This window comes from Colossoma macropomum, unplaced genomic scaffold, assembly GCF_904425465.1.
Source record: "Colossoma macropomum unplaced genomic scaffold, Colossoma_macropomum, whole genome shotgun sequence".
Taxonomy (NCBI): Eukaryota; Metazoa; Chordata; class Actinopteri; order Characiformes; family Serrasalmidae; genus Colossoma; species Colossoma macropomum.
The window spans coordinates 43,662,785-43,673,186 of record NW_023494785.1 but is presented as its reverse complement, the minus strand read 5'-3'; the positions used below and the strand labels follow the sequence as shown (position 1 = coordinate 43,673,186).

Genomic DNA, 10,402 nt, shown 5'->3' with positions numbered 1-10,402 from the left:
ACTAGCGTGCGAGCTAAGTGTAAGCGAGAAGTTCTTCAGTGAGAGAAATAAACCGTTTATTTATCATTTATTTTCAAGTTTTTAATGAAACTACTGATTATTTACATCATGTGCTTTTATAAAGCGTGTATGAAACGTTTTATCTTTCTGTAACGTATTTCTTTGTGTAGGTCTGAGTTTTTCTGTCAGGAACTTTTCGGTCTCTGTAGTGAATTTTGGGGTGTTTGTTCACATTTTGAGAGTCGTAAAACATTTTCACGTACAAAATTGTTGGTGAATGTAATGAATTAATGTCATGTATGAAACGTATTTTAAGTAAAATATCAGTTTGATATTTCACCTGTGATATTGTTCATAAATAGTCTGTATTCAAAACAAAGAACAAGTAGTATTTGTTGTGCAAACTACTTAATTTGTTCTGTTAAAAAGCTGCTGTGGTTTTTTTTGCCATCTTGGCCCCTGAATATTTACTGTAAAGTCCCTGCTGGGTTTTATAATGTGTTTTATATTAAATGCAATACAGTCTCTTGACATTTGAGGCACACATTTGTTACGGTTATCAGTGAAAACGTCTTCCATTGCTCTTCAAATTACAGCTCATCACTGTCATCTACACAGTTTGTTATAATTGATTGTCATTCAGTTATTTTATTTGCAGGTTAATTGTAAATTAATTGTAGGTTTACAGTAGAGCTGCCACCATCAAGTGAGAGGGACAGTTGCAACATATAGGCCGAAAGAGCTGATGGAAATCAGTCCGCTGGCCACATTTGGCCCTGATGCCGGACTTTGGACACTCCTGCTCTACAGAGAACACTACAGAGCCCCCGAATGGACATGCGGGGGAAAATATGACATGGGTTTTTCTATAATGTGTAAAATATACCTGCTGCCTGCAAAATGATGAGATTTCATTTTTCTGAAGTTAATTATCTCAAGGTAATTATCTCGAGATGATGTCGAGATGATGTTCTGAGGATAATTATCTCAAGATATTACCCACTCTGCCCTGTAGATGGAAGCAATACACCATTCCACTCAGTATGATCTCCCTGAGCTCAGTGCCCATTTCAGGGCTGCTGGAAGTTGTGTGTCCATGATTTGAACTATTCCACTGGAAACTGACCACTACATTGGACTTTATTTTCAACTCAGTCTCAAATACAAGGACATTGTGTCAGTGCTTGCCAACAGACATCGTTATATTATATCAGAGAACCATTCGAAACATGGTTTAAAACGCAACGGACTGTTTCAGAGGAAGATTTACACAAATATATTTCACTCAAGAGCAGCTCCAGCTGTCTGGACGACTGAATGGCTATAGGTGGATTCATGCAGAGTGTTTAGAAAATAAGTTGTCTGTCTGCGGAGCCCTGCTGGTGACATCCCATATAAATAAAAATAATGTGTGGCCACGACTTAGCAAGGTGTGGGAATGAGATAATTAAACCTTGACCACAACTTAATAAGGCATGATCTCATTCCCATGCCTTACTAAGTCATGGCCACTCTCTAATTATCTAGTTCTACATTAAGTCATGGCCATGCGGTGTTTTTATTTATACGGGATTTCACCAGCAGGGCATCCAGAAAAGAAGACATCCAGAAAATGATTCAGAAGAAATTATCCCAAGAAAATTACCCTGAGATAATAAATTAGAAAAAAATATCTCAGGTCATTTCGCATGCAGGAGATTTATTTCTTTATTTATTTTTTACCCAAGTCATTTTTTTTCTCCCATGTGCCTCTGGGGGCTCCACTGAACCCCCTTCTGCACATTTTAAATGAACAATTATTGTTTCATTGCTGACTTTAACATATTTAAAATAATAATAATAAAATGTGGCTTGTGCAAAAGTGTTTTATTCCCAATATAATTCAGTATGTTAAAAAAATAGAATAAATGAAGAAAATAAACAGAAACAGTTCAGGAAAATTAGCAGAAAAATGTCATATTTAAGTGTGTCTCTGTAGAGGATGTGTTCACTTAGTGTCACTTAGAAAATCAACAACTTGTGTCACTTGACCTGATCGGGGGTGTTCAAACTTTTGCATGACTGTGTGTTTATGTATGTGGGCATGTCTTCATGTTTCACACATGATTCATTATTACGGTGCCCTGACTGGTCATCATCCTCTGGACAGGAGCCAAAACCACTTTAGGAAATCTAAAAATTCAGAAACAAAAACAGGAAAAAACATCAGAGACTCACAGCCGGCCAGCAGTCTGACCAGCGGTGAGTCTTAAACTGAGTCTGTTCTACAGTTTCTCATTAGGCTGAATGAATAACTGACTCTAAGTGTAGGTATTGTGATATAAACTGAGTCTGTTCTACAGTTTCTCATTAGGCTGAATGAATAACCAACTCTAAATGTAGGTATTGTGATATAAACTGAGTCTGTTCTACAGTTTCTCATTAGGCTGAATGAATAACCGACTCTAAATGTAGGTATTGTGATATAAACTGAGAGAGAGAGAGATAGAGAGAGCTCCTCCTGGTGGAGGCTGAGTGCACTTACACTGAGTCTGTGTTGTTATGAATTATAATAGAATGAATAAAACATTTGAATGAAGTTTCAGCGTCAGTTAAATATTCAGTATTCATCTTCAGTTCAGACTGAGGACCAACACAAACACTGACCTGACCTCCTACAGAGAGACAAAGGGAGCGGAAAGAAAATAAGGATGGGGAGAGAGAGGGAGAGAGAAAGAGAGAGAGAGACAAATGTAGATAGAAATGTAAAGAGAGACTTAGGAGAGAAAGAAGAAAAGAGAGAGAATGAGGAGGAAGAGAGAAGGACAGCAAGAGAAGGAGGAGAGACAGCAAGAGAAGGAGGAGAGAGAAAGAGTGAGATAGAGAAGGAAGAGAGAGAGTGAGAGTTAGAGAGAGAATTTGAGTTAGAGAGAGAAAGAAGGAGAGGAGACAGAAAGAGAAGGAGAGCGAGTGAGGTTGGGAGAGAGAAGGAGGAGAGCGAGAGTTAGAGAGAGAGAAAGATAGGGAATTGGAGGGAGGCAGAGAGAAAGAAAGAGAATTTGAGATAGAGAGAGAAGGAGAGGAGAGAGAGAGGTAGAGAAAGAGAAGGAAGATTAGAGAGGAAGGAAAGAGAGTTAAAGAGAGAGAAGGAGAGGAGAGAGAGAGGTAGAGAAAGAGAAGGAAGATTAGAGAGGAAGGAAAGAGAGTTAAAGAGAGAGATAGAGGAGAGAGTTAGAGAGGTAGGAGAGTTAGAGAGACAGAGAGAGAGGTAGAGAGAGAGGGAAGGGAGGGAGTTAAAGAGAGGGACAAAGGAGAGAGAATTAGAGAGGTAGGAGAGTTAGAGAGAGAGAAAGGTAGAGAGAGAGGGAGGAGAGAGAGTTAAAGAGAGGGACAAAAGAGAGAGAGTTAGAGAGGTAGGAGAGTTAGAGAGAGGTAGAGAGAGAGGGAGGAGAGAGAGTTAAAGAGAGAGTTAGAGAGAGGGAGAGGGAGGAGAGAGAGTTAGAGAGAGAGTTAAAGAGAGAGAGTTAGAGAGAGGTAGAGGGAGGAGAGAGAGTTAAAGAGAGAGAGGTAGAGGGAGAGAGGTAGAGAGAGAGGGAGGAGAGAGAGTTAAAGAGAGAGTTAGAGAGAGGTAGAGGGAGAGGGAGGAGAGAGAGTTAAAGAGAGAGATAGAGGAGAAAGAGTTAGAGAGGTAGGAGAGTTAGAGAGAGAGTTAAAGAGAGAGAGGTAGAGGGAGAGGGAGGAGAGAGAGTTAGAGAGAGGTAGAGGGAGAGTTAGAGAGAGTTAAAGAGAGAGAGTTAGAGAGAGAGAGAGAGAGAGAGGGAGGAGAGAGAGTTAAAGAGAGCGATAGAGAGAGAGAGAGAGGGAGGAGAGAGAGTAAAAGAGAGAGAGGTAGAGGGAGAGGGAGGAGAGAGAGTTAAAGAGAGAGAGTTAGAGAGAGAGAGAGAGAGAGGAGAGAGAGTTAAAGAGAGAGAGAGAGAGAGAGTGTGTATGTAGTGTGGTTTGGGTCTCTGACTGAGGGGAGTGAAAGCTTTTCTCTTTGCTGTATAAAGACACTCTTTCATTGCCCCTGAGTGTGTGTGTGTACTGGGGGGAGAGAGAGAGAGACTGTGTGGGCTCGGAGGGAGAGCAGCAGAAAACCCAGAGAGAGAGGAGTAGTGAGAGCGAGTGAGCGAGTGAGTGATTTCTGAGGAAGCCGCGCTGCTCTCTGACCCTTAGGAGCAAGCGGGCAGCGCCTGGACCTTCTGCTCACTTCAGCGCTTGATGGGATCCAAAGCAGTGCTCTGTCCACCACGGCAGGTGCTCCGCTGCCCACAGCTGGACTCCACTGACTCCTTTCAGCAGAGACATCAGCTCCACATGGAGAAAAACAAGGTACGGAAAACTTCACAGCTCTGATACTGAACTGCTCAGACTCCTCATCCTCCGCTCAGCACATCACCTCAGTGTCAGCGTGAGTCCAGAATCTAACGTAAACATCTCCCTCCTGACCGTAAGTCTGACCAGCAGACATGTCTTCCTCCGTCTCTCTGTGGGATGAGCTGAGTGTGAACAGAAGCTCTTTCCTGTCAGGTAGAAGAAAAAAACAGCTGTATATTTTTCTCCTTCTCTGCTTCCAGCAGCAGTACGTCAAAATACTGACCTAGTATTTTTGAATAATGACTTATTTTCTCAAATATTGACTTTATATTTCAGAATAATGACTAGAATTCTCAAAATATTGACTTCATATCTCAAAATACTGACATAATATTTTTTAACAGTGGCTTATTTTCTCAAATATTGACTTAGTATTTCATAATAATGGCTATACATACATCTTCTAAACCACTTATCCTTCTGGGTCGCGGTGGGGTGCTGGAGCCTATCCAAGCTGTCATTGGGCAGAAGGCAGGATACACCCTGGACAGGTCGCCAGTCCATCGCAGGGCAGACAGACAGACATACACATTCACACACACCTAGGGGCAATTTTAGCGTGTCCAATCAGCCTGACTGCATGATTTTGGACTGTGGGAGGAAACCGGAGGAAACCCACACAGACACGGGGAGAACAGGCAAACTCCACACAGAAAGGACCCTGGCCGCCCGGCCGGGAATCAACCCCAGGCCATTCTTGCTGTGAGGCAACAGCGCTACCCACTGCGCCACCGTGACGTCCAAAATAATGGCTATTTTCTCCAAATGTTGACTTAATATCTCAAAACACTCATAGCTGGGAATAAGGAGAATACTTAAATACTTAAAATCTCAAATACTTCAAAATAATGGCTAATTTTCTGAAATATTGGCTTAATATCTTGAAATAACTACAGATTTGACAACACTTTGAAAGAATGACTTATTTTCTCAAAATAATGACTAATGTTCTCAAAATGTTGACTTTATATCTCAAAATACTGACTTAATAGTGACTGGAATTCTTCAGTTGTTGACTTAATATCTCAAAATACTGGCTTTTACTTTGAAATAATGACTAGTTTTCTCAAAAATGTTAACTTAATATCTCAAAATATTGACAATATTTCTCTGATATCTCAATATTTTTCTGAAATATTGACTTAATATCTCAGTTTGTCATAGTACTTTGAAATAATGACTTATCTTTCTCAAAATATTGACTACTATTGACTATTTCAAAATAATGGCTGTTTCGAAATAATGACTAGTATTCTCAAAATGTTCATTTAATATCTCAAAATACTGACTTTATACTTTGAAATAATGACTAGTGCTCTCAAAAATGTTAACTGAATATCTTAAATGTTCCTAAAATCCTAAAATATTAGCTTAATATCTTGAAATAATAACAAATTTCACATAACATAATGAAATAATGACTTATTTTCTCGAAATATTGACTTAACATGTCAAAAGGCTCGAAATATTGACTTAATATCTCTAAAAAAATAAAACATTTCTGAAATGACTTAGCATCTCGAAATAATGACTTTCACTGGGATTTTGAAAATAATCAGTTATTAAATTTTTAAAGTAAGTGATTATTTTAGGCCAATAAGTCATTATTATGAGACATGTAAGTCTCAAGTCAGATTCTTTGGTCAAAACTAGTCATTATCACGAAGTATTGAACTTTTCACTATCAGAGATATCGTTTGACGCATATAGAGAGAGAAATAAGTTGGTAGGTGTCTGTTTAGTGATGCTATGTGTTGAACAGCTGACCGCTTAAATTAGAGCTGCAGCAAATTGGTCAGCAGGGAGGGCAGTAATAAAAGCACTGTGAAGTTTAGAGTGAAGGGACACAGTAAGAGCTGAATGAGCACCTACATTAAAGTCCAGCTGGAGTTATTAACACTGAGAGAGTTCATTCAACACTGTAAGAGGTCATTTCAAGGGGAATTCCATCTATTTTCCAAAATTCAGTGTGAGGTGTAAACAGAGAGATTCAGAGTGGTTTGGGGTGAAATGGTCCAGATGTCTTTACAGTGGTGGTGATAGGAACCAGGGGTCGCCATGACTACAACACAAATATAGACATTTTATTTACTATCCAGAACCACCAGTGAACCTACACGAGTCTTCTGAGTTTATATGGAATGTTGATGATGGAAAATAGTGGAAAATCTGAAATAATACGTTTTCTTTGGGGACTATTTTGGGTCACAGCTCCCTGCATGTATCCCTCCACCATGAATGGAGTTTAAGTTCTCTAAACTATCATAAAACAGTGTCTCAGTCATCAGGCAGTGAATTCATAACCATTTCATGTAGTAACTTTCTGTGAGGGAGCTTTTAGAGGTGGACGTCTGGTTCCTATCACCACCACTGTGAACAGTTCTGACTCTCTAGAACAGATCATTTCACACCAAACCACTCTGAATGACTCTGTTTACATCTTAACCACTTAATTATGAGGAAATAAAAAAAATCAGTGGAGTTCCCCTTCAGCACTAAATGAGATGACTCAGGCTGTGGTCAGTGTCATGATGTGTCATTGTTATCATGGTAAATTATGTCACAGTTCTCTTTTCTGGGTATATTATTGGTGTCATTAGTACACAACTGTCCCATATTGCCCAGCCTTAAAGGGGAGCTCCACCAATTATGATTATATGGTTACGATGTAAACAGAGTCGTTCAGAGTGGTTTGGTGTAAAACGCTCTGTTCTAGAGAAACTTACAGAGTCAGAATTGTTCACAGTGGTGACAGGAACCAGACGTCCACCTCTAAAAGCTCCCTCACAGAAAGTTACTACATGAAATGGTTATGAATTCACTGCCTGATGACTGAGACACTGTTTTATGATAGTTTTGAGAAGATTTTGGTCTTAAACTCCATTCATGGTGGAGGGATACACAATATGCAGGGCGCTGTGAGGCAAAATAGTCCCCAAAGAAAACTTATTATTTCAGATTTTCCACTATTTTCCATCATCAACATTCCATATAAACTCAGAAGACTCGTGTAGGTTCACTGGTGGTTCTGGATAGTAAATAAAATGTCTATATTTGTGTTGTAGTCATGGCGACCCCTGGTTCCTATCACCACCACTGTAAAGACATCTGAACCATTTCATACCAAACCACTCTGAATCACTCTGTTTACACCTCACACACTGAATTAGGCAGAAAATTTGAAAAATTGGTGGAATTCCCCTTTAAATCAGCCCACGTACTGCACACTGATGTATTATTTTCCTGTGTAGGCGATGTGAAAGTGTGGAGTTTGTAGAAACTCTTGGACTGCGGCTCACTATGCACACATACCACACCTAACTGACCTGCTGGACACTCAGAAAGAGAAAAAGAAGAGAACGAAGAACAAGATACGAAAAGGAAGGAAAAAAGACTGACACACAGCTAACAAATGGAGACTAGAAAGCACCTGCTGCTGCTGAAGCTGACCCTGCTTCTGAAAGGTGAGCTTAATTTACTGTGTACTTAATCAAAACTATACTTTCTACAACATTTGTACCATAGGATGACCATATGTGGTAATATATGGCATCATATGGTACATCCTATGATGGTAATAATTGTGGAGCGATTTTAATCCAGTATGAATCTGCAGTGTGTGTAGTTTTACAGTCTGACTGTAATAATTGTGGAGCGATTTTAATCCAGTATGAATCTGCAGTGTGTAGTTTTACAGTCTGACAGTAATAATTGTGGAGTGATTTTAATCCAGTATGAATCTGCAGTGTGTAGTTTTACAGTCTGACGGTAATAATTGTGGAGTGATTTTAATCCAGTATGAATCTGCAGTGTGTGTAGTTTTACAGTAATAATTGTGGAGTGATTTTAATCCAGTATGAATCTGCAGCGTGTGTAGTTTTACAGTCTACAGTAATAATTGTGGAGTGATTTTAATCCAGTATGAATCTGCAGTGTGTGTAGTTTTACAGTCTGACGGTAATAATTGTGGAGCGATTTTAATCCAGTATGAATCTGCAGTGTGTGTAGTTTTTAGCATCTGCCGTGTTGTTATTGTTATTGAATGTGTCCTCTGGCATGATGCTTATCTGAACGTCCGGCTTATGACCTTTCAGTCTGGGCTATCTGTTGGAATTTTGTGGGAATTACACAAATATGTTATCCTACACCAATCAACCAGTCACAACACACACATTACACTACTCAGCCTAACTTGAGCAAAGTAATTAAGCTCCAGCAGGGCCTGGAATGTTATTATCTCTTACAGCAGTCAGACTTTAAGGGCTTGACAGGTTTCTCTTTACTGGACCTGCAGCTGGGCCTTTTATTTGTGGAGTCGGCGTCTATACTGCTCCTCTGAGGGCCACACATGGTGGTACATAATGCAAGTTAGGAGGAACTTCAGCTGTGCCAGGGGTCTTCAGAAGCTCATTAAGTGACTTTCCCCCTGTCCTCTAGTCCAGTGTCAAATACCTCACTGTAACTGGTTAGTGCTCCAGTGCTGGCTGGGCCAGTTCTCCAGACCCAGATTAAGTTTAAGCCTAATTTTCTAATGGTGATTGACCATTGGCACTGCAACGTAGTCCAAGACTAGGCTTAATTCATGTCTGGGACAGCAGCCCGAGTCTGACACTGGGGCTGTGGAATATATATAATATTTGTTTTTTAATTAAATTAAATTAAACTGTATTTATTACTGTCATAAATTATTTTATAGTGTTTGAGCATGAATATAAGCAGTAGGCGCACACTCTTAAAAAAGATCTTCAAGGGTTCTTTAGTAAAGACAGTGGTTCTATACAGAACCATGAACACTCAAAGAGGTTCTCTGCATGGTGAAATGGTTCTTCAGATTGTTGGAGAACCTTTTTTAAAAGGGTACTGGGTTCTGCCATTGTTACAATGTTAAGTGCGTAACCCTTTTTGGTGCTTATAGAACCCTTTTCAAAAAGGTTCTATATAGAACCATTTTTAACACATCTTAATCATTTTCTCCATCAATCCGAAGAACGATTTCACTATGCAAAGAACCACTGAAGCATGCAGATAGCTCTTTGTGTGTTCGTGGTTCTATATAGAACCATTGTCTTTACTAAAGAACCCTTGAAGAACCATCTTTTTTAAGAGTGCAGTCTACATAGTAATGGGCACCATCATCAACAAGTTTATTTTTCAGGGATCTAAAAATATAGGGTAACACTTTACTGTAGGGTGCTGTTCATAAGGCTACATGACACCTAAATAAGGTTGTCATTACAACTGACATAACCCTACATAACTGTTCATGAATGCTTATTACAACAGGCGTCATCTGTCATAAAGGCTACTTTAGCTGACTTTGATCAAAATTGGCAAATGTAACCTTCATAGCGAGTGACGCTTATTGGAACAAGCATTTATAAACAGTTACGTAGGGTTATGTCAGTTGTAATGACAACCTTATATAAGTGTCATGTAGCCTTATGAACAGTACCCTACAGTAAAGTGTTACCAAATATAGTTATCCAAAGGGTTAGTTTGGGGATGTGTGGATCCCCCGGACCTCCCAGGACCCCCCGCAAGTTGCACCAATGCTGACTAAACTGTGATAGTGTGAAACACACTTAGCGAAAGCCACCGAAATGCAGGAAATCTTCAACTGTTCTTTAACCATGAACAACAACAGTATTGGTCACATATGGTCATTTCTGTCTGTATTTCTGCCTCAGTTGCTTTTGGTCTCCATGAAGAGCTGCCATGCGCTCGGTCTGTGTGCAGTGAAGGAGCTTCTGTTCTAATGCAAAAGCGAGACGTCAGATTTCAGATTAAATCTGCGCTGCATGTCTTGATGGCGGTTCTATGGCTACTTAACACAACGCGAAAAAACAAAAAGAAGGAGACAAAAGGCCAGAGAAGCTGTGTTAATGATCCGTGCACTTGTTTTTTTCCGCTTATATTCAAACAAGCCCAGTGGAACTCCTAAGTTATCCTGGGAAGGAGGCGGGGCTCGTCAGAAAATGAGTGGGAAAACTAACATAAACATATGTTT

At 39.8% G+C, this 10,402-nt stretch overlaps 1 protein-coding gene across 3 annotated transcripts in view; it reads left to right on the top strand.

The window, feature by feature from the left end:
* Nucleotides 1-3,527: 3,527 nt before the first annotated feature.
* itga10 (integrin, alpha 10) overlaps nucleotides 3,528-10,402 on the top strand; it is a 78,432-nt gene continuing 71,557 nt past the window's right edge. Inside the window, exons 1-3 of one of the 3 annotated variants that reach the window (XM_036596095.1) lie at nucleotides 3,528-3,546; nucleotides 3,946-4,350; nucleotides 7,647-7,859. In XM_036596095.1, the coding sequence (XP_036451988.1) occupies nucleotides 7,808-7,859 (52 nt within the window). In that variant the 5' untranslated portion in view covers nucleotides 3,528-3,546; nucleotides 3,946-4,350; nucleotides 7,647-7,807. Of the gene's footprint in view, nucleotides 3,547-3,687; nucleotides 3,703-3,878; nucleotides 4,351-7,646; nucleotides 7,860-10,402 lie in introns of those variants that run through there. The other 2 variants (XM_036596086.1, XM_036596077.1) reach the window with 2 other exon arrangements.